This window comes from Macaca nemestrina, chromosome 1 (genome assembly GCF_043159975.1).
Source record: "Macaca nemestrina isolate mMacNem1 chromosome 1, mMacNem.hap1, whole genome shotgun sequence".
Lineage (NCBI taxonomy): Eukaryota > Metazoa > Chordata > Mammalia > Primates > Cercopithecidae > Macaca > Macaca nemestrina.
The window spans coordinates 8,756,639-8,782,146 of NC_092125.1; the positions used below are offsets into that span (position 1 = coordinate 8,756,639).

General features: G+C 38.3%; 1 protein-coding gene across 2 annotated transcripts in view; it reads right to left on the minus strand.

The window, feature by feature from the left end:
* Positions 1-25,508, minus strand: part of LOC105474638 (formin 2) — a 399,919-nt gene that overhangs the window by 68,272 nt on the left and 306,139 nt on the right. For both annotated transcript variants that reach the window (XM_011729456.2, XM_011729455.2), the window contains one exon: positions 15,408-15,459. In XM_011729456.2, the coding sequence (XP_011727758.2) occupies positions 15,408-15,459 (52 nt within the window). The remainder of the gene's footprint in view (positions 1-15,407; positions 15,460-25,508) is intronic.

Below are 25,508 nucleotides of genomic sequence, written 5' to 3' on the forward strand. Positions count from 1 at the left end.
ATCTACATTTATTCATGCTAATCTAGGGTTTCATGTGCCAGTAATAACCTTTCTCTGTCAAAAATCAGTATAGATGCAAATTTCCATGCCACAGTATTACCAGAGGGATTAAAACATATTTTCATTGCAAATATGCTAATGTTTCTCCTTAAGAGACTCTGTGACCAGGAGTGAGTGTGACCTTGGTCTCACCCAGATGGGCTAACGTTTGGAGAAGGAGCAGGCAGGAGAGGAGCTGTGGAAAACCTCGGACCTTTGAAATAAATTGCTGTTTGAAAAGTAGAAGAATGTATACTCCTTAGGGGAACAAATCTGCATTTATTATATGCTTACTGCATGGTTAATTATGGTATTAAGTAAAATATCACGTGATCACATCGAATTCTCACAACAAATGAGGAAAGAATTAATTAGTCTCCTATAGATCTTGCTATCTCCCTCCTTGACACTCTCTGCAGATGTAGGACTTTGATGGTGCTAGAATCAGTTATTTCCCTTCTCCAATCCTGATTACAACTTTGCAAGAAAAGTGTAGCTGTGGCCGGGCATGGTGGCTCACGCCTGTAATCCTAGCACGTTGGGAGTTCGAGAACAGCCTGGCCAAAATGGTGAAACCCTGTCTCTACTAAAAACACAAAAAATTACCCAGGTGCAGTGGCGCGAGTCTGAAAACCCAGCTACTCTGGAGGATGAGGCAGGAGAATCGCTTGAACCCGGGAGGTGGAGGTTGCAGTAAGCCGAGATCGTGCCACTGCACTCCAGCCTGGGCAACAGAGCGACTCCATCTCAAAAAAAAAAAAAAAAAAAAAAAAGTGTAGCTGTAATTTCTGCAATTCCAACCAACCCTATACCTACATCGTCTTTCAAGACAAATGGTAGGGAAATTAGCCAAAAAAAATTTCTTCATGCTACTTTTAAGGTTTACCCACATCTGATGCAAGTCGGAGTAGGCAACAAAAAATCAGATGATGAACAGTTTTTGATGTAACGCTCTCACAATGAAAAAACTTCAACTTAAAAAAGTTCACTCAATATACTCCAAATTATCTCTTTTCAGATGGTTATATCTGTAAGCCTGATTGTTCCACTAGTCCTTCCCATCTCCCCAAAAAGTTAATGTTCCATTTTTCTTCCTTACATTGATTTTAGAAAACTTGTCTCAACTACAGACCAGGCTAGGGGAGCTGGTATCCTTTATGAGCTTATATTACCTATCTAGGAACTAACCAGATTCATCCTTTTGAGAATTTGCATTAATATCCATGGAGAAAATTCAAACTAGTCATGAGTGGCAGGTCACTACAACAAACATCAAGTAAGAATGATACCAAGTAATTATGTGCTAACTCTGAGCCAGGCACTGTTCTGTTGCCCTCATTTTAGAAACAAGAAAATGGAGATACAGAAGTTTCAGTAACTTCCTCAAAGTCAGAAAACTGAAAAAGAAAATAAAAGGGGCTATAACAGGATTTGAATGCCAGCATTGTTTCTCAGAGCAGGATCTTAACCGAGGCACTAGACGCCGCCATGGGGGAGATACGGTGCTTGCATCTGACCCATTCCCCCACTCCTGAGGCGGCTTCCCTTCGCTTCCCCCACTCCCGAGGCGGCTTCCCTTCACTTCCCCACCCCCCGCCGAGGCTGCTTTCCTTCGATTCCCCCGCTTCCTGAGGCTGCTTCCCTTCGCTTCCTGCTCCTGAAGCTGCTTCCCTTCTCTTCCCCGCTGAAGGCTGCTTCCCTTTCTGTGGGATTCTGGAGGCCTCTGAGAAATGCCTTTGGGCGTGTAATGTAGTTTAATTGTTCCTTTGTAATTTGTAGGCAAATGAGCCCTTCTAATGATAATCTTCTAAAGCCGATTTCCAATTTGCTTCATAAAACGTAGATATAAATCAATAACTCGTTTTCATTCTCCTTAGAAAAAATTTTTTTTTCTTCCTCTGAACAATGATTGTAGACTCATTTATTTAACTATTGAGTTCTTCTGGAATCTCTGCGGTGCTTGAAGCATATTTTCTCAAGATGGACAATCCTAATGGATTTGGAGCATGATACTACAGTTAAATACTTTTTTTTTTTTTTTTTTTGGAGACAGAGTTTTGCTTTTGTCGCCTAGGCTGGAGTGCAGTGTCGCAACCTCAGCTCACCCATAACACCCGCCTCCCGGGTTCCGGGTTCAAGCCATTCTCCTGCCTCAGCCTCCTGAGTAGCTGGGATTACAGGCATGCACCACCATGCCCTGCTAATTTTGTATTTTTAGTAGAGACGGGGTTTCTCCATGTTGGTCAGGCTGGTCTCAAACTCCTGACCTCAGGTGATCCACCTGCCTCGGCCTCCCAAAATGCTGGGATTACAGGTGTGAGCCACCGCGCTGGTACTAAAGACACTTCATAACCTCATTTGTTAGCCCTTATTCTTTCTACTTTCTATTTTTTAAAAACACAAAACAGGAGACAAAATAGTATATCCTTCCTTTCTTGTATTATCTTCACCCTCTCCACCCCTTGTGCTACTTGCAGTTCAAGAGCACAGTGATTAGAATCCCCAGCAAACACAGTGATTTCATTACTCTTCTTTTAGGTTTTAGGGCACAAAAGTTAATTTAAGAGTTCTAACCTCTATTAACTTGGAGAACATAGCTTCTGGAGACAGTTTAGTCTGTTCTAGGCCAACAAATATTTTTAAATATTGGGGTGGGAAAGATCTCAAGTTTATACAACAGGAAAGCTTCCATTTTTACAACAAAACTTTTCCAAAGGGCAGAAATTCTTTGATGTTTCTTTCATAATTATCAACCAAGACTGGAAAAAAAACATTAAAATTCTCATAATCAGAAAATCCTGAAATCCTTCGATTTGAAAAGCACTAACGTTAACAAACAAACTTCAGGAGCGATCTCCACCTCAGATTTTTTATAACTTGCCAAGGCCAGAAAATCTGCAAAGGGTGTCATGGGTTACCCTACTGTTCAAAGTAAATGGATTTTATAAAAAGTTGGATAACGTAGCGACAGAAGAAAACCCATTTGTACAAAGAAAAGTGCTGTATCTAAAACTTACCACATGGCCCAAAAGTAAAAGGCATGAAATAACAGCTTTCTACCTGGGAAGCCTTGCTCTGCTGGGCCTCCAGACAGTAAATCTTCTGCCAGGATTAGAAGTAGTTAACTAAGAAATCCAAATTGGGAAATAACAAACTCTAACTTTGTTCTACATTATCAATATTATTAAGGGAATGATGTCATTGTTTGGGGCTTTTGCAAAGACATTCCATGTCACTTCAGTTTTAATACCAGGCTGGAGCCTGCTTGGTCGGCCAGCCTAAGCCAGATAAACACAGACCTGTAGTCTTTCTATTCATCTCCGGATAGTTACTCAGAAAGATTCTGGAAAATATGCCTATTATGAACTAAACATTTCACTTTTCATTTTATCCATGTGCCAGAAGTCCATTCCTTGGATAAACATTTTACAAACTGACACTCTAAAAGTCACTAAACATGATAAAGTATGTGTGCATCAGTTCAGAAATGATTAAATATTTTCTCTCCCGTGACAAATGAATAGTTACATACTGTATGAAACCAGTGGAACCAACATTCTGTTTTCTTTTTTTCCCCGTTTTTTGTCTTTATTTTGAATGAAAGATTAATTTTCCATTTCAACTCATTTGTTATGCAATCTTGGCTTTGCTAAAATACCATTTAAGCAATATTACATGCAGAAATAGTATTTATTTTTTAAAATGTGTGATTTAAAGTTCTTCTACAAATGTGCATTCTTCCATTACAATTTCTTGTCTTTTATTACTGGTTGTTTCCAATTGCCTTGTTATTATTTAAATAGGAGAGAGAATCTATTGTATTCTCTTTAAGAATATTTTTAAAAAGATATGAGATACATTGAGTACATTTTAAAACTATACAGTCAAATCTTTATCACATAATAATGTCCAAATAAATCACATTACTTATTAATTCTGTAAGTTTAATTGTGCTATTTGCTTCCTTATTAAACAAATTCACTATCATCCTATGGTCTCATCACAAGATCAGTTATATCTAATCTTTCTAGATGTCTTTAGCTCCTGGAGGAAAAAAAAAAGACTTCTATTTTGAGACATGTGGCATGATCTCAGCTCACTGTAACCTCTGCTCCCTGGGTTCAAGCAATTCTCTTGCCTCAACCTCTCGAGTAGCTGGGATTACAGGCACCTGCCACTGCACCAGGCTAATTTTTGTATTTTTAGTAGAGATGGGGTTTCACCATATTGTTCAGGCTGGTCTCGAACTCCTGACCTCAGTTGAACTGCCTGCCTCGGCTTCCCAAAGTGCTAGGATTACAGGTGTAAGCCACTGCACCCGGCTGTTTTTAAAGTTTTGTATAAAAATGTCAATAGCATGTATGTCTTGTAGAAAAATACAAATATCTTAAAATAAATGTTTTAATCTGTAGGAAACGTCACAAACTTCCTAGAAAAAAGTGGCTTTACCATGATAGGAGTAGTTCATACACATTACTTGGTTTGCCATTACTCACAGACGGCGCACACATTTCTCACCCTGATTTCCTTTGCCCAGAATGTCACCTTCACTGACTAACAAGGGTAAGCGATTTAACTGAATAGTTGCAATATAATTCAGATTTTACATTCAGTCATTTATATTAGCTTTATTGATGCCAGAATTAAATTTAGTGAAATCAACGCAACTGATAGCTGGAACAAACCGTGTTTCTAAAACCTTTTCTTTTTCTACATCGAAGTCAATTTCACCTGAAAATATAGTTTTTACCCATAGAATTTAAATAAATAGAAGAAAAAAATCTGAAGAAAAGTTTCAAGTTAGCCTTAGTTTATTAAGAAATAAAGCAGATTTTATAAGTCCCAGTCTCATTATTTTTTAAATTTGAATATAAAGGAATGGACATTTATTAGACAAATTCAAAATTTCTACATTCTCTGCCTATGAGCTGACATAGACATTAAGTGACTCTGTAGGAAATGAAAACAATCATATTTGGTCTGGTGATACTTTTCCATAATTGAAGAAAGCCGTGTATGCTAATTAAAAATAAAATAGAAGCAGAAGCTGACATAAACACACACAATGGGGATGCAGCCAACCTTAACAACATTCTGCCGAAATCCATCTTGTAATACAATATGATGGCTTGGCTTCCCCAATGAAATCATCTGAAGATGAGAATATATTCATCTGCTTTGCATTTGGGATTTGGGTATGGTTCAAGACTCATCTGCCCAGCCGCCTGACTTTCCAGGAGAACTGAAGAGATCAGTTAAACTATTTATTCGAAAGCTATACAGTTTTGCTCATGAAAAAAAGGAGCTCAAAGTTCCACTTCCTAGATTAATAGCAAAAATGCATGAATAAACAGAATTAGCACATTAAAAACTATTATGCTAACAAATGGAATATGAAAAATGATCTGGCTTGATTTAAAAAATATACTAACCATTGTTTGTTTTTAATACTATTTATAGAAGACAATTGTAATTATTTTCTTGATAAAAGTTCAGCTTACCCATTTTAAATGGGCTAAGAGTCAAGATGTTTAAAAAAATGTACTAGAATGTAAAGACAAATGAGGATAATTCCATTCAAAGCAAGCTGATAATGTGTGTGTGAGGATTACAAAATATTTTCACATGAATAAGCCTTCAAGAAAGGCCTCTTAGGACCCCCACTTGAAGAAGCTTTGCAAAGAACAAGCTATTCCATATTCCTACAGCCCTGGAGGATGAAAGAAAGGGTGAGTTATATTCCTTTTTACATATGACGAAGTGGAGGCCCGGGAACTTGGGGAACTTTCTGTGGTTTATCCACTTGTAATTCTGGAGTGGCAGAGCTAGGCTGAGAGGAAATGTCAGCGTCCTGTCCACCACGCAGCCCTGCCTTCTCTCATGATAACCTTGGTGAGCATACGGAATGCTGGATCACCTCAAAAGCTCCGGGAAACTTCTCTTTTGGTACGGAAAAGGCTGTTCGGTTATTATATGATCCTTATTTGGTCCTTAAGGCATCTGATAGCCCAACTCAGCTATCACAATTATCTGTAAATAACTCTCAGCCATTTTTTTTTTTTTTTTCTTGAGACGGAGTCTTGCTCTGTCACCTAAGCTGGAGTGCAGTGGTGCAGTCTGGGCTCACTGCAAGCTCCGCCTCCTGGGTTCAGGCCATTCTCCTGCCTCAGCCTCCCGAGTAGCTGGGACTATAGGCACCTGCCACTACACCCGGCTAATTTTTTATATTTTTAGTAGAGACGGGGTTTCACCTGTGTAGCCAGGATGGTCTCGATCTCCTGACCTTGTGATCCACCCGCCTTGGCCTCCCAAAGTGCTGGGATTATAAGCCATTTTTAAAAATCAAAGCACAAAAATTTGTCACCAGTTTGTCAGTATCTCCTGCCACAGGGTGTAAAGTAAAACTAAGTTGACTCTGGCTGTTACAGCATCACTGAGATAAAAACAGAATCTCACCAGCCAATGCTTTGGATTAGGAACCTTTTGATACAGTTATAAAATGAAACTTCTCCGTGTATTTTCTGTCTCAATGTCAAAGGGCTAAATGGAGGGCTGGAAAATGAAGAACAACTTTTTTAGTACCTCCAAGTCTTGCCTCCAAAATTAATTTCATCTGGTTTCTGATAATATGATATGCAGAACATGATAAGAATAATCTATAATAAAAATAAAAGGAGAAATGGAAGACAGGAAAAATGTATGCCTAAATTCATACTCCTGGATATCGTCTCCCTCTAGGCCTTGCCAAGACAACTGAAATATTTGGAGATAAAATACAGTGAGGATCTGTATATGTGTATGTGCATGTGTATCTTTTTTTTTTTTGAGATGGGGTCTCACTCTGTCACCCATGCTGGAGTGCAGTGGCTCCATCTCGGCTCATTGAACACTCTGCCCTCTGGGTTCAAGCGATTCTTCTGCCTCAGCCTCCGGAGTAGCTGGGATTACAGGTGCCTGCCACCATACCCGGCTAATTTTTATATTTTTAGTAGAGACGGGGTTTCACCATGTTGGCCAGGCTGTGTTCTTGAACTCCTGACCTCAGGTGATCTGTCTTGGCCTCCAATAGTGCTGGGATTAAAGGTGTGAGCCACCGCCCCCGGCCTGTGTATGTATTTTGTTTCATTTTTTGTGTGTGTGTGTGGTGGTGGAGGGGAATAAAGAAAGTCTTGGCCAAGTCAAGCAAAAGAAGAGCTCCATAAAAAACTGAGGCTTTGGGTCCTAAAGACATTTACATAGGAAGAAAGTACATCTGGCGAGCCACTGTTGAGACTGGGGTGGCAGATGAAATATTCAAGGCCTCCAAGCTGGGAAGGAGACCTGGGACTCTAGAATCTGGGTGAAAGTCCACCATTCCCTCAATGGTCTGGGAGGAGGCAGCCTGCCAGCCAGCCTGGCAGGTGGACGCCCACAGTACATCAGGCAGAAATGTTTCTCTCCGCTTACATACGAGGTCCTAGAAGCAGTTAACTCGGCTGATGCTGGTATGCTTGTTTTGTGGCTATTAGACAGACTATAGGAAGGCATATAGGTGATTTTATTTTTTACCCTGGCTTCCTATGAGTTGCTCCTGGGTTACATATCTTATTGTTCTGCCAGTGGTGGTCAGCGGTGGTGCTGAGTTCCCTAGTGCCAGTGAGGCTTATAGCATATGTTCATGGATTCCTACACAGCTTGGGGATTGTTTCCAAGTCAGCCTGACCTCCTGATCTGATGCTCATTAGTGGGTGCAGCCTAGTAAGCTTATGCACAGCCTTCCAACCTCTAGGATTGACTATGATTCCAAAAGGATCCTTCTTGGCTATCTTCTTCCCTTGATCTCTCTGTTAAACTTCTGATTGCTCAGCCATTGTGCTTGTTGCTGCTGTATCATGGAGCTACGAACACCCTCTCAACTGCTCTCCATCTAGACCTCTATTGTTTCAGACAAAACTCTTAGGTATGAAGTTCTTCATGTTCTGTTCCAAACAAAATCCGCCTTCTCAAGCACATCTGTAGAGCTCTGGGCAGGACTTCTGTGCACCTGCACAACGATTAAAGCTAGGATTAGGACAGTGGTCTGCTTCTTCCAAAGCAACACTCCTACTGTGTAAGAAGGAGCTGAGGTGGGGGGCCCCTAGTCTTCATGTATTCTCCCTCCTGGTGTAGAATCTCCGCCCTAAAAGTCAGCTAGAGTGGAAGCACTGGGGCCCAGCATTCTTGGTCTGCAACACCTGAGCTGGAGCATCTGCCCTTTAAGTAATGAAGTGTTGAGAAAGGGAGCCGCTTCTTACCTGCACTGTTAGTCTGGAACAGAACTGCAATGAGCTGGAGGTGGTGGGATGAGTAATTCTGGCAGCCCGCTGACCCAGTAAGACGCCATAGCTTCAGCGTACGAGCTTGGGAGAGTGGAAGCCCCTATTTTCGTGACTGTAAGTGTCTGGATTAGAGCTGGGGCAGTGGCTCCCATAAGACGTAGTAGGACACAATAGGCAGTGATTCCAATGCCTTAGGCTCTCGCTGTTCTTACCATGATTTAGATTTTCTTGGACAAACGATTCCCCATTTGCTGCATGTCCTTAGAACAATTTCTAGACATGTTAAATAACTGTTTTATATTGTTTTCTCCAGTTTAATGGTTGTTGTGAAGATAGTTCATGCTAAAAATCAGTCTCCCAAGCTCAGGGATTTTGGTAAATGGAAGAAAAGGAAACTTTGAAAAGCTCTTATGAAGTTGATACTCTACATATATATTTTACTCATTTAACCTACTTAATGAGTTAAGTAATGAACTGATCACCACATTTATCATGTGGACATTGTTTTTCTTTTTCTCACAGATGAGGACATGGATTCAAAAGTTGCAATAAATCCTTGGAGCCACGGTGCCAGCAGTTTGGTGCAGGTACCGAAATATAGACCTGATTCCAAAATCTATGCTCCATAACCATCCGAGGCCACCCAGGGCTGCAATCCACGAAGACGGTGAGAAACATGACAACAAACAAATACATTGCCCAAGTCTGAAATCTGACTCTGGTTTCTAATTCTACCACTAAACTTTTTATAATTTCTGATTATAAAAATAATGTGAAAATAACATAGCGATTAACACCTGTTGATCACTTGGGACTAAGCATCTGCCAGAGGTTATTTCATTTAATTCTCACCTACCAAGTAGACACTCTTTTCCTGGGGTGATGGGATTGGTCTAAGGTCATAGAGCTATCACGTGTAAGAGGCAGGATCCAGGCTCAAAAGGCCAGAGGATCAGAGTTACACTGCTTTCCTGCGTACAATTCCTACTGACTGTTGCCCCGGTTACATAGGACCGCTGAGAAAAATGGCACAGAGATTATTTCTTTGGAGTAACCTCAAATGTTCCATACGATTCATTATTCTTAGTTTTACTTTTGAATTTCGGGGTTCATTGTTTAATTATAAAAGATGGTAACGATTTTGTCATTTGCCAGTAATTTTTTCATGCAACTCACTGAAATTTCTGATTTTATAATTTCACGCCTTTGACCTCAGCTTTTGCTTTTCATAGAAACTGGCGAATTCTGTTTACTAGTTTGCTACGACAATATTTGTTATCAAGCCAAGAACTACTAAATATGTAATATCTGTTCAGTGAATATAAAAGATGTTGCCAGCCAGGCACGGTGGCCCATGCCTGTAATCCCAGCCCTTTGGGAGGCCGAGGTGGGCGGGTCACTTGAGGTCAAAAGTTTGAGACCAGCCTAGCAAAAAAAAAAAAAAAAATTAGCTGAGTGTGGCAGCGCATGCTTGTAATTCTAGCTACTGGGGAGGCTGAGGAATGAGAATTGCCTGAACCTGGCAGGTGGAGGTTGCAGTGAGCTGAGATGGTGCCACTGTCCTCCAGTCTGGTTGTCAGAGCAAGACTATGTCTCAAAAAAAAAAAAAAAAAAAAGATCTTGCCTACTGAATTAATGGCAGAGAACTTCTTCAATAAATTTTTTCCTCAAGACTAATAAGGTTTCTCTTTAGAAATTGTAACAGTTAATTTTATGTATCAACTCAGCCAGGTCATAGTGCCCATTTTCGGGTCAAACACCAGTCTAGATGTTATTGTGAAAGCAGTTTTTAGGTGTGGTTTTTTTTTTTTTTTTTTTTTTTTTTGAGGAGTCTCTGTTGCCCAGGCTAGAGTGCAGTAGCGTGATCTCGGCTCACTGCAACCTCTGCCTCCCAGGTTCAAGCAATTCTTATGCCTCAGCCTCCTGAATAGCTGGGATTATAGGCCCCGATCACCATGCCTGGCTAATTTTTTGTATTTTTAGTAGAAATGGGGTTTTGCCATGTTGGCCTGGCTGGTTGACCAGGCTGGTCTCAAACTCCTGAGCTCAGGCGATCTGCCTGTCTCGGCCTCCCAAAGTGCTGGGATTACAGGCATGAGCCACTGTGCCTGGCCTAGGTGTGGTTAACACTTAAATTACCAGGCACTGAAAAAAGTAGATTTCCCTTTAAAACATGCTGGGTCTCCTCCAATCAGTTGAAGACCTTAAGACTCAGGTTCCTGAATATGAAAGAATTCTGTCTCTAGACTGCTTCAGACTCAAGATTGCAATATTCCAAGGAACTTAATCAAATCAACAAGCAAAAACAATCCAATTAAAACAATAGGCAAAGGACATAAATAGACACTTCTCAAAAGAAGACATACAAGTGGCCAAAAAACATGGAAAAATGCTCAACATCGCTAATCATCAGAAAAATACAAATCAAAATCACCATTGGATACTATCTCACACCAGTCAGGATGGCAATTATTAAAGTCAAAACGTAACAGATGTTGGCAAGGCTGTGCAGAAAAGGGAATGTTTGTACACTGTTGGTGGGAATGCAAAGTTGTTCAGCCACTGTGGAAAGCAGTTTGAAGATTTCTCAAAGAACTGAAAACAGAACTATAATACCATTCGACTCAGCAATCCCACTACTGGGTATATACCCAAAGGAAAATAATGCATTCTATCAAAAACACACACAGTCGTATGGTCATCGCAGCACTATTCACAATAGTGGAGACATGGAATCAATCCAGTTGCCCATCAACAGTGAACTGGATAAAGAAAATGTGGTACACATACATCATGGAATACTACGCAACTATAAAATGAGTGAAATCGTGTCCTTCGTAGGAATGCAGATGGAGCTGGAGACCATCATCCTAAGAGAACTAATGCAAGAACAGAAAACCAAATACTGCCTATTCTCACTTGTAAGTGGGAGCTAAACACCGATCACACATAGACATAAGGATGGGAACAACAGACAGTGGGGCTACTGAACAACGCAGGGGGATCACGGGCTCAAAAACCACCTATTGGGTACTACGCTCAATACCTGGGTGATGGGATCATTTAGATTCCAAACCTCAGTGTCATGCAATATACCCATGTAACAAACCTGCACGTGTACCCCTTCATCTAAAATAAAAGTTAAAATTTATAAAGAGAAGAAAAAAAGATTGCAACATCAACTCCTACCGGAATTGTCACCTTGCCCTGCTAATTTTAGACTTGCCAACTTTTACAATCGCATGAATCAATTCCTTAAAATAAGTTTCTCTATCTTTCTTTACACATACACACACACACATATACACACACACGAAAACCTCAGAGATATTGTGGCTTTGGTTCCAGACCAATGCAATAAAGGGAATGAATATTGTAATAGAGTTACATGAATTTTTTGGTTTCCTAGTGCATATAAAAGTTATGTTTACATTATACTACAGTCTATTAAGTATGCAACAGAATTATGTCTGAAAAAATATATACTTTATTAGCAGATACTTTGTTACTGAAAGAATGTTAACGATTATCTGAGTCTTCAGTGACCGCAGTATCTTTTTGATGTTGATGACTACTGATTGATTGGAATGGTGGTTGCTGAAGGCTGGGGTGGCTGTGACAATTTCTTAAAATAAGACAACAATGAAATCTGCCACATCAATTCGCTCTTTCGCAAGAGATTTCTCTTAGTATATGATGCCATTTGATAGCACTTTACTCACAGAAGAGCTTCTTTCAAAACTGGAGTCAATCCTCTCAAACCCTGCTCCTGCTTTGTCAACTAAGTTTATGTGATATTCTAAATTCTTTGTTGTGATTTCAACAACGTTCATAGCTCTTAACCAGGAGTAGATTCCATCTCAAGAAACTACTTTCTTTGCTCATTCATAAGAAGCAACTCCTCATCTGTTCAAGTTTTATTATGAGATTGCTGCAACTCAGTCACATCTTCAGACTCTACCTCTAATTCTCTGTTTCTACCACATTTGCGGTTACTTTCTCCACTGATGTCCTGGAATCCTCAAAACCATCTGTGAGGGTTACAATTAACTTCTTCCAAACTCCTGTTAACGTTGATATTTTGACCTGCTTCCATGAATTATGTATGTTATTGATGGCATCTAGAATGGTGAATCCTTTCCAGAAGGTTTCAATTTACTTTACCCAGATCTCTTAAAGGAATCACTACCTATGGCAGCTATAGCCTTACCAAATGTATTTCTTAAATAATAAGACTTGAAAGTCGAAAGTACTCCTTGCTCCATGAGCTACAAAATGAATGTTGTTTTAGCAGGCATTGAAACATGATTCTCTTTGTACATCTCCAGCAGAGCTCTTGGGTGACCAAGTGCATGGTCCATGAGATGTGATATTTTGAAGGGAATCTTTTCTATTTTCTGAGCAATGGGTCTCAGCAGTGGGTTTAAAATATTCAGTAAGCTATGCTATCAACAGATGTGCAGGCTTTATTGTTCCATTTATACAGCACGGGCAGAGGAAATTTGACATAATGCCTATGGGCCCTAGCATTTTCAGAATGGGGAGTGCGCACTGGCTTCAGCTAAGAGTTACCAGTTGCATTATGCCCTAACAAGACATTCATCCTGTTTTTTGAAGTTTCACTTTTTAAAAAATTTATTTACTTATTTATTGTTGAGACCGAGTCTCACTCTGTCACCCAGGCTGGAGTGCACTGGCGTGATCTCAGCTCACTGCAACCTCTGCCTCCTGGGTTAAAGCAATTCTCCTGCTTCAGCCTTCTGAGCAGCTGGGATTACAGGCATGCACCACCATGCCGGGCTAATTTTTGTATTTTTAGTAGAGAAGGGATTTTACCATGTTGGCCAGGCTGGGCTCGAGCTCCTGACCTCAGGTGATCCACCCACCTTGGGCTCCCAAAGTGCTAGGATTACAGGCGTGAGTCACCATGCCCGGCCCTGTTCTCTGAAGCTTTAAAGTCAGGCATTGATTTCTGTCTAGCTACGAAAGTCCTACATGGCATCTTCTTCCAACAGAAGATGTTTCATCTACATTGGAAATATGTTGTTTAGCTACTTTCATGAATTACCTTAGATCTTCTGGAGAACTTGCAGCTTCTCTATCAGCACTTCTTGCTTCACCTTGCACTTTTTTGTTACGGAGAAGGCTTCTTTCCTTAAACTTCATGACCCCACTTCTACTGGCCTCAAACTTTTCCTCTCCAGTTTCCTCACCTATTTCACCCTTCATAGAATTGAAGAGCGTTAGGGCCTTGCTCTGGATTAGGGTTTGGTTTAAGGGAATTGAAACAGGTTCAATGGTCCCACAAAACTGATGTTTATGACTTAATTTGAATAAACATAGAAATTGACCCTCCCAGTCTTGAAACTTGAGAAAGTTACATTTGTCTTTTTTGAGTTCCTTTCTCAGGAAACCAACCATCAGGCTTCCAATATAGCGTCAAGGAACTGAAACTCACCAGATCACTCCATCTGGACAATGAGATGCCAGACCCTTCACCCACTGTGATTGCCTAACCCACCAGCTGCTTGTTGCTGACTACCTCCTCTTCCTTACCCCTCCCTAATTCCTACTGTCCCATACATGGTTACATTTCTTCCCTGCTATATAAATCCCTACTTTTAGTCAGTCAGGGAGATGGATTTGAGACTGAGCTCCCATTGCCCTTGGCTGCAGCACCCGATTAAAGCCTTCTTCCCTGGCAATACTCATCTCAGTGACTGGCTTTCTGTGTGGCAAGTAGCTGTGCTAAACCAAACCCCTGGCATTTTGGTAACAGACTATTGTGGCTGGTTTGATCTTCTATTTAGACCACTAAAACTTTCCCCATAGCAGCAAGAATTCTGTTTTGCTTTCTTATCATCCATGTGTTCATTGAAATACACTTTTAATTTCCTTCAAGAGCTTTTTCTTTGCATTCATAACTTGGCTAACAGTTTGGCACTAGAGATCTAGCTTTGAGCATATCTTGGTTTTGGATATATCCTCCTCATTAAGTTAACCATTTCTAGATTTTGTTTTAAAGTGAGAGATGTGTGACTCTTTCACTTGAATATGTAGAGGCCACTGTTGGGTAATTAATTGACCTAATTTCAATATTGTTGTGTCTCAGGGAATACGGAGGCCTGAGGAGAGGGGAAAGGCAAGGGAGCAGCTGGTGGAACAGTTAGAACATACAATATCTTTCTATTACATTTGCCATCTTACATGGGTCAGGTCGTGGTGTCCCAGAACAATTACGATAGTAATATAAAAGACCACTGATCACAGATCACCTATGGTAACAGATAATGAAAATAAAACGTTTGAAATATTACAAGAATTACCAAAATGTAACACAGAGACGTGAGGTGTGCACGTGCTGTTGGAAACATGGCACCGATAGGCTCGCTAGAAGCAGAGTTGCCACAAACCTTCAATTTGTGGGGAAAAAAAATACAATTATCTGCAAAGCACAACAAAGAGAAGTGCAATAAAATGAAGTAGCCTGTGTGTGTGTGTGTGTGTGTGTGTGTGTGTGTGTGTGTGTGTGTTTATATCTGTATCGCCAGTTTGTCCTTTTTTTCTAGAGAACCCTGGCGGATATAGAGAGATGGGAGGAGAAGAGAAAATGGAGGCAGAGAAGCAGGGAGATTTCTGAGATACTTTTCTATGTTTACCCATAATTGCAAGTCTCCATTCTGGAAATGAAAGTGCATCCAAGGAAAGCTCATTGCTCCCTACTTAGACTTCACTTTTGAATACGGAAATTACATAGTTTTTAAAAATTATCTGAACTCTGAAACAGGTTCTTGCTATCTTCATTCTTTTGTGTATTTCCATAGTTCTAAATCCCATGTAAAAGAGAAGGTGCTAAGCTAGTCACAATAATTTGGTATTTAACAGAACTATATGTTACCCAGAGTAACAAAAATTCAGAAATTCACTGTGGATTTAGAGTACACTGTTTTATTAGATGTCTTTTTATTTTATGCTTGAAAATTAAAATGTAACTAATGATTGGTTCCTTAAGATGAAATACACTTAGCATGTTATAAGCCTATTCTGGGAGGAAATAAAGTAATTTCTCACCATTTATGAGTCTCTGTCAGTGAATTTTCCTCTGCCTCTTGGTCAATTTTGGCTGAAAGTGCAAGAAAATAAAAGTATATGAGATAAGTGATAAGCTGTTACACTATTTCAAGCAACATCTGCCCTAAATAACATAACTTATTTTCATTATTAATTCTATTGTACTACAACCAGAAGCTTATGTCAAATCTATGGATGTCATAGATACATGATTTAAATGATTCTACTTAATTTTAATTAAGTGGATCTTATTATATTGGCACAGGCAAGACATATTATCTAATCAAAAATTTTGGATTCTGAAAAACTTTCTTTAATGCAGTCACATTAACCTGAGAAAAGAAAACACTAGCTTCATATTTACATTAGATGTGTCAGTGTTTAAATGCCAACAATTAGTTGAAAATAATTCCCTCAAGCAAAGGCGTAAACACTACGTCAAAAAAAAAAAAAAAAGAAAAAAGCCCTAAACAGAAATGGTATGTGACATTCCTCAGTTACGTTAAGAATTTTGAACTCATTTCAATAGTTCATACTAGACCACAGGTGAATAGATCATGGTCTATTCTGAAAAGGGGGAATGTAATAATATACCCATTTGCTTGCTATAATTTTTATTTAAAAATAAAGAATTGTGATCTGCTGCAAACTCAAAGGTCAAATTTGAGGAGATTAAATCAGTATTTCAAATTGCTTAAAATAACGTAGGAACTCCATCACTGAAAGTATGGCCGTGACTTCATTTTTTTTCTTTTTTGGATAAGTAAGCATTCTAGGAATTATGTATTACTTTACCTCCACCCATTTCCCCACACCTCCATACATATTAATATATGTTTGACATGAAAGTTTTGAAGATACTCTTATTTCATGCATTGCTCTTTGATATTTTTAGTCTATCTATTAGATTTTAAACCATTTGTTGGGACCTGCTAAATTGATTTCATGACTCACTAATGGTTTGTGACCCACAGTTTGAAAATCACTGAGCAACAGGACAAAAAAAAAAATTAAAATGTAAAAAATAAACCCTGGGACTAGTGAAAGAAGAAGTTGTCTTTTTATTATCATTCCTCTTTGGGTCACATGTGGGGCCATTTGGAGAACTTAGGAGACATAGTGGAGCAGGGCAAATTGATTATAAAAAACGGGAACTGTGCATGAAATAAAACCCATGGTCACTTGGAAACTGTTAGTATCTCTATCACTACTTACAACACAATAGAACAGCTTAGGCTAGTTTATGTTTTACAACCTCAAGACAGTGTTCTTTCAAAGGTTTGCATGGTATCTGCAAAGTCATAACCCAGTGTCATGTTGCCACTCTTTCCCAGGATTTTCAGGATTTAACAGGGATCATTTCAGGTGGCAGCAGATTTTTTTTTCTTCTTTCCTTTCCCTTTTTGTACACCAGATTGTTTGGATAAACTTATGGGTCAATTGATAACTATATTAAAAAACAGAATGAATATTCTATGATTTTACTTTGAAAAGGCTCCAGCGTGAACATAATGTTTTATAAAAATGTGCTCTGAGATGCCCTGCATAAAAGACGATTTGCTTCCAGAAACAATTCTAGGAATACATAAAGCTTGTTTAGGCGAAATAACAAAAGCACTACAATGCATACTATTTTCAGGAAGGGTATTTTTCCAATTGCCCTCACATATCTTTGCTTTTTCTTTGCAAAGTACAGAGATTAAGGCAGACTAGAAGAAGGAATTTCTAGACTATTTTAGAAGATTAAAGTAAATGATTTATGACACTTAAAAACACACTGCAGTAGAACAAGATGCCAGAGATCTGTATTCGATTCCTGATTTTGCCATTTAAATTATCTCTGTGACTTTAGGCAGATGCATCTGTTAACACGTACAAAATACTTAGCATGGTGCCTCCAATAATCAGTAGAAACTTAATAGATAAATAACCTTTGAAAATTCTGGACCTGAAGATCTCAACATTCTTAAAGTGATACAATATATAATGTTTAACTGAGTCAGTCGACTAATAATTTATTATATTCCAATGTTATATTCAATAAAGAAAACACATACAGCTTTTCAAAAAGCATAAGCTTCTAAATTGTGTTTAGTGGAATAAAGTAAGTTTCATTTGTTCATAATAACCTCTCTTGATGTTCACCAAAACAGCTCTTGCTTAGTTGCGTGAGCAAGTTGGGCTGACACAAAAACTTTAATCCAATTTGACAGAAGACTATTCTTATTGAGGAAACAAAACATAAAGCCAGATTTTCTTATCAAACCTAATAGCCGCATCACAATCAGAAAGACAAATTGCAATAAGAAACAATCTCTTCAAATGCTCTATTATCCATTCTTTTACATACTTTTGAAGCTAAAGGGATTTGTGTATTCAAACTGTAATCAGCTTCGATAAACAGTCAAATGAGAGATCAGAGCAAGAACATTAGAGTACACATTTCAATTCCTGATGTAGAGTCAGTAATTCAAGGAACTGAACAGATTTCCTTTGTGTACCAATCTTAGGAAAAACTTTCTGAAAATTTGGGGTGCAATTCCATTTTATGGAAAAACAGAGATACCGTTTTTCCAACATGCTGCTTGCATATATGCATCATCAATATTTTATTGTCACTATATATATATATATATTTTTGAGACAGGGTCACACTTTGTCACCCAGGCTGGAGTGCAGTGGCACAACCGTGGCTCACTGCAAGCTGCAATTCCTCCTGTAATCCTCCTGCTTCAGCCTTCCAAGTAGCTGGGATTACAGTGTGTGCCAACACGCCTGGCTAAATTTTTCAATCTATTTTTTGTAGAGATAGAGGTCTTGCTAGGTTGCCCAGGGTGGTCTCAAACTCCGAGGCTCAAGCAATCCTTCCGTCTTGGCCTCTCAAAGTGTTGAGATTACAGGCATGAGCCACCATGCTTAGCCAACAATTCTTTTAAACATACTTATGGTGTTAACTTAGTGACAACTGCAGGGCATGGTTGCTTTACATGGTGAGGGCGAACCTTCCAAACCAAAATAAAATGTAATTTAATCAGTGAAAATTAAAATATCATTTAGAATAAAATAAACCTGCCATTCATTCATGAAGCAAGCAAGCTAATTACATGCAGTGACCCCAATCAGACCAGCTGTGCTTTTCAGTCTGAGAAACAACTCTGATAGGCTGTGTACCACCACTGTTACATGCACAGACTTTCAAACATGACTTTGCTGAAGGTAACACAGAAAATGAGGTGATTTTCTATTTGCAACAACTTATTGTTATTTGATTTCCTAGTGTATTGTTTTCTAAAAGTACAAAAATTGTTTTCAGGTACTTTCTAATGGCATAAATGGTTTTGCAGAGTTTTGAAAGCCAGCGTAACTTTTAGCAGCAGTTTCTTATGTACTGATAATCAACTATTAATAAACTTCATTCAAATAAAGTATGCCAAGTGAATTGCATAAAAGAGATAAAAAAGATTTCAATTTTCTACTACAAGATTAATTTCCTAACTCTTTAGAGTAGACACTTCATTTCTTTTTGACATGATTCAAATCATCAGGATGGCAAATTTCTGGTCATTCATCATCAAGATAATTACAGGGTAGCTAAAGCAGCATTCAAAATAGACAAATAGGCACAAGGCTTCGTTGGTGATCTTCATATTGTCATCACATCACTGGGTTTCTGTGCTACTCTCGCCCAGCAATGCCTCACCACTTTTTTTTTTTTTTTTTTTTGACACAGAGTTTTGTTCTTGTTGCCTGGGACGGAGTGCAATGGCGCGATCTTGGCTCACTGCAACCACCACCTCCCCATTTCAAGCGATTCTCCTGTCTCAGCCTCACAAGTATGTGGGATTACAGGCACATGCCACCACACCAGGCTAATTTTTCTAGTTTTAGTAGAGACGGGGTTTCATCACATTGGTCAGGCTGGTCTCAAACTCCTGACCTCAGGTGATCCGCCCACCTCAGCCTCCCAAAGACCACTTTTGACAGAAGCGTTTTTATGGCCTAACGGACATCATTACCCAAGGGCATCCCAGATCTCTGAGAGCAATCACCTCTCCTCTACCTTGTACCATAAAAGCTACACTTTTTTGTAAATGCTTAGACTTTGCAAGGTCTTTCTCCCACTCTGCCTCTCATCTTCAGATCCCACAAGGTCCAGTGTTGGGAGCTAGAACATGAGCTTTAGTCAGATAAACCTGGGTTTGAATTGTAATGCAGCCATTGAATTGCAGTAGATTTTAATAAATTTGAATAATCGCTTCTTTGATGTAATAACTTTTATTCATCATTAAAGCAGGGTAATAATTTCTTTTTCATTGAGTTGTTTCATGATTTAATAAGATAATGTATAAATCACCCGGTATCTAGTCATCCTCTTCCTGTCTTTCCTTTATGCCCACATCAGTATTACTATAAAGTAGGATGGAGATGCGTTGCTTGCAATATGTGAAAAGTCTTCCATTGTAGGAATCTCACATATTTCCTTGTTAATTTTTCTATACAGAATCCAGATGTTGAATTAAAAATATACTTTGCTAAAATAAGGTTGCCTCTTTACAGCAACAGAGAAATTATGGCCAAGACCTTTATAAAACCATGGGATTGCTTTAAAATATATTTAATAGATTTTACTTCTACTTAATTTGTGTGTGAAGTTGTTTTAATTGGCATAGAATGGAGAAGTCCAATGCCTACAGTAGAAGCACAGAGATTAATAGCTCCTTACTCCCCTCTCTACTTTTTAAAGACATAGCAGTAAATAAAATTGCTACAAGGGATAAGATAATACTTTAGGTGAATTTAGTGAGAACCTGATGAAATCTAAAAGATAGAATGATTTTTAAAAAAAATTTAATCCTCTTCTGAAGCTCACCTCTTTATTCCAAACATACTATGCGTAATTATTCATAGCTTGATGTTTGAGATTCACTGCCAAGAGAAATGTTCTGAGATAGAGTATACTGAAAACAGAATTAATAGTGGAGTAGAGTGATAGTAAAATAAAGCAATCAATCCTCCACTGACACTGGAGGAAAGGAACAGGATGATGTAGTTTAAGAAAAAAGGCAACAATGAAAAGTGGTTTATAATGACAATATTCAGAGAACACCAGTAACTCTTATTTGAATAGACCTAAAATTGCAGCTCCTTAGGGAAGTTGATCACTTGCTGCACCTATTATTTTAGTGATGATGTTTTCCCTTTTGCCCACCCCCCAAATCTCAAATGATAGAGATCTGCAATTTGAGGCAGAGAAAGCCTGTAGTTGGAACCATACAACAAAAGAAACACCAAATGTTTTAGGAGGCAGCCTTTATTTATTTGGTTACTTTTCTTTCCATCTATTTATTTTAGAGTTAAGGGCATAAGATTACCTTTTAGATCTGATCCTACCAAAGAGACCATTGGCTTAGACAGTCCTGTGCCACTGAACATGCAACTGATTAAAAATAGTGATTTAATGGTTCTGTTACAGAACTTTTTTATTTGGTGATGTCTTCTCCAACGGCACTAATGTATCTGACTCCAAATCTCTACCTCCACAAATGCTTTCTGGTGGTTGCCGTCCTACTAAGTTACTATTTTGACCCAGTGATTAGTGTCTGTAGTTGCTGTCTGGCTCCAGACTCTTTTGCAATGTGAAATATTTCTGCTGAACTTGTTCCAAATGGCTATGAGTAAGCAAAGACACGAAATGGACGCCCTTTCTGATCTTGAGCTTTCATGAGGGAATACCACATATTCCCAGGTAATTGGAGACAGAGTTGCATTTGAGTAATATCAGATGGAAGGCAACTCAGAACCCTTTCATGTGCTTGTCTAGGCTCTAAATCTTTTTGCTATTTTTCCTTTTTATTTAAAGTGTTAACTAGTTTTTGTTTATAATTAGCTATGAATGTGCGTTCCAGTTGCTTTTAAGTGCAGCCAGTATGGGATATTTTTTAGACACATGCAGTGCCTTTCCTCTGAGTCATTTAAAGTTGTCATTTAACTGAAGATACATTGCTTTAGTTTTGAGATTTTTGACACACTTTTCCTTTTGACGATGAACTAAAAGGTAAATTTAAGTAGTTCATACATGTCACAGTGTATGACTTTCAGAATATCTTTCCTTAGACAGCAAGAGAAATAGCTAAGTCCCAATGCATCTTCCTCCTCTATGCTGCGCATGTTCCTAGGACAATAAAACAACACTGTGGAACACTCCTAGGAGGAAGAAAGAGAGCATCTGAGGCATAAAACGACAACTTGACCTTTGCAATAATTCACAGCTACCTTTTATTTAATACTGAGGGTTATTTCAACTTTGTACGTAAAATCTATATCATCGTGCCTCTAGAAATACAGGTGTATATAAACATATGGGGGCTAGTTATTAAAAACTCAAGGACATATACGTAATAGAAAATGACACATACTTTAAACATTTTATATATGTGGCTTCTGGCTAAACCTAAAATATAGGAAAGCAGTGTGCTATTATCACCCAGCCTGATGTACGTATTGAAGGGGTCCTCAGTGAAATTTCTCTCCAAATCTTCGTTTTAAAGCCAAAGTAGAAAAGACATGGGAAAACCTAATATGCATCCATGAGCTAGACAGTACAGTAGACAGTATAGTGTAAAGGAGCTGGAACAATTTTCCTACTAGAAAATTGCTGACTTGAACTAAATTTTTATATCAAATCATACCCAAATCTATATATTACTCTACCTACAGGATAAGGAAATCTCTCCTAGACTTTCACTAATGTAGCATAGAAATAAAGACATGCCTTGGGCCAATTCCTTTCCTTTTTCTTTGCTAAGAGACAACTACCCTATTGAAGAATATAAATGAAGCACACACTTACTAATACCAGGCTGAACTTAAATAAAAATCCTTCAGATAAAATGAAAACCTCATTAAGCCTTTAACTAAAAATATGCAAATACACGCATTAGGGCTGAGCTTTCCATATGGAAAGCAGTATCAATTAATTCCAATTTAGGGATTCAAACTATCAAAACACAAAACTGCTGGAAATAAAAATCAGAAAGCCAAAAAAACTTCTGGTGTGTTTCTTTTCTTCCTGATCTTACTTGCCAAAACAATGCTTAAAGCCTAGGGCATTCCAGTCCTAGAGACAAAAGCCACATAATTTAACATTACAATATTTCAGCCAACATTTGAATGTCTAGCTTTGTTAGGGACTCATATGCAGGTAATATTACATAGTCTTTTCCTTTAAGAAAATGGTAGATCGAGAGAGAGGGACAAATAATCATACATGTAGATGTTATAGAGATGTTTAAATGGGAATGTTAATATGGAATGATGTTGATATTACTATTCTAATACTTTACATATAATAACCCAAGATAATAAACCCTATAAGAAAGGGTTTATAATTACTCCCACTTAAAATCAGGAAATTAGTGATTAAAAAACTTGATTAAGATTCCAGAAACATTAAAAAAAGGAGACAGGATTCAAACTCATGGAGTCTGACTCCAAAGTCTTAACACTGGCAAATTAGTTATGAGTACAGTTAAGTGAAACATCCATTTGCCTATCGAGAGAGAAGTCAATAAGGAAAAGACAAAGGCAATGCATGTGAGTTGGGACTAAAATGATTAACAAGTTAGTCAAGTAGAAAAGGGATCAGAGACCGGAGAGGGTAAACAATGAACAGTGGGAAAAAAGACACAGAAGCAAAGTTGCACCATAGTTCGAGACGTCAAGAAGAAAGACAAAAGAGACAAAACTGGAAATACAAAGGAAAAGAGCTGGCAAAAATGCCATGCAGAGGCAGATCCAGCCTCTCATGGTGTGATCATACAACAGGCAAAGCAAAGGAGATTGAATTGTGTTCATTGTATTTGATTTTATTTTTGCCTAGAATATATTTCTTTCTTTTAAAAATTATTATTTTAGATTCGGGGGGGTATATATATATGCAGGTTTGTTACATGGATATATCACATAATGCTGAGGTTTGGGCTTCTACTGAATCCATCACCCAAATAATAAACATAGTATTCAATAGGTAGTTTTTTGACCCTTCCCTCCTCTTCCTCTTCCTGCCTTTGGAGATTCCAGGTATATTGTTTCCATCTTTATGTCCATGTGCACCCATGATTTAGCTCCCACTTAAAAGTGAGAATTTGTAGCATTTAATTTTTAGTTTCCATGTTAATACACTGAGGATAATAGCCTTCAGCTGCATCCATGTTGCTGTAAAGGACACAATTTTATTCTTTTTTATGACTGAGTAGTATTCCATATATATATATGGTAGTATATATAATATAGTAGTATTCCATATATAAAGAAAAAATATGTATTTCTGTCATCTGTTGTGATGCTGTTGATGGACACAGGTTGATTCCATGACTTTGTCACTGAGAATAGTGCTGTCAAACATATGAATGCAGGTGTCTTTTCTACACAGTGATTTCTTCTCTTTTGGGTAGACACCAAGTAATGGGGTTGATTTCTGGGTCAAAAGGTAGTTCTCCTTTCAGTTATTTGAGGAATCCCCATACTGCTTTTTTGTAGAGGTTGTACTAATTTACGTATCAACAGTATATAACTATTCCCTTTTCCACACATCCATGACTACCTCTGCTGTTGTTGGCTTGCTAATAGCTGCCGTTCTAACTGTTGAAAGATGGTATTCCATTGTGATTTTAATTTGCATTTCACTGATGACTAATAATGTTCAGCAGTTTTTCATGTATTTGTTGACCACTTATATGTCTTCTTTGAGAAATGTCTGTTTATATCCTTTGCCAACTTTTTAATGGGATTAGCTTCTTCTTGTTGAGTTGTTTGAGTTCCTTGTGGATTCTTGACACTAATTCTTTTTCAGGAGCATAATTTGCAAGTATTTTCTCCCACTCTGTAGGTTGTCTGTTTACTCTGTCGATTATCTCTTCTGCTGTGCAGAAGTGTTTTCATTTAATTAAGTCCCATTTATCTATTTTTCATTCTGTTGAATTTGCTTTTGAGGTCTTTGTCATAAATTCTTTGCCTAGGCCAATGTCCAGAAGAATTGTTCCCAGGTTTTCTTCGAGCATTTTTACAGTTTCAGGTCTTACATTTAAGTCTTTAGTCAATCTTGAGTAAATTTTTGTATACGGTGAGAGATTGGGGTCCAGTTTCATTGTTTTACATATGACTATCCAATTGTCCTAGTACCATTTATTGCATACAGTGTGTCCTTTACCCATTGTTTATTTCTGTCAGCTTTAAGATTGGTTGCTTTACACATGTGGCTTTACTTCTTGGTGCTCTATTCTGTTCTATTGATCTATTGTGTCTAATTTTGTACCAGTACCATGCAGTTTGGGTTACTATAGTCTTATAGTACAATTTGAAGCCACAAAATGTGATGCCTGCTTTTTTTTTGTCTTTTTATTTAAGATTACTTTGGTTATTCAGGCTCAGTTTTGGTTCCATATGAATTTTAGGATTGTTTTTTCTAATTCTGTGAAAAATTATGTTGGTAATTTGATAGGAATTGCACTTCCGCAATTTTGAAGATTGCTTTGAACAGTATGGTTTTTTTTTTTTTTTTTTTTTTTTTTTTTTTTGAGGTGGAGTCTCACTGTGTCACCCAGGCTGGAATGCAGTGGCACGATCTTGGTTCACTGCAACTTCTGCCTCGTGGGTTCAGGCAATTCTCCTGCCTCAGGCTCCCGAGTTGCTAAGATTACAGGCAGCTGCCACCACACCTGGTTAATTTTCATATTTTTAGTAGAGATGGGGTTTCACCAGGTTGGTCAGGCTGGTCTCAAACTCCTGACCTCAGGTGATCTGCCCACCTCAGCCTCCCAAAGTGCTGGGATTACAAGCCTGGACAGTATTTTAATGATGTTGATTCTTCTGATCCATGAGCTCAGAATGTTTTTTCATTTATTTGTGCCATCTACACAATTTCTTTCATCAGTGTTTTATAGTTCTCCTTGCAGAAATCTTTCACTTCCTGATTTAAATATTCCTAGGTATTTTACTTTTGTGTATGGCCATTGTAAGTGGGGCTAAGTTATTGATTTGGTCTTAGTTTGAATGTTAGTGGTGTACAGAAATGATACTCATTTTTATACATTTATTTTGTAT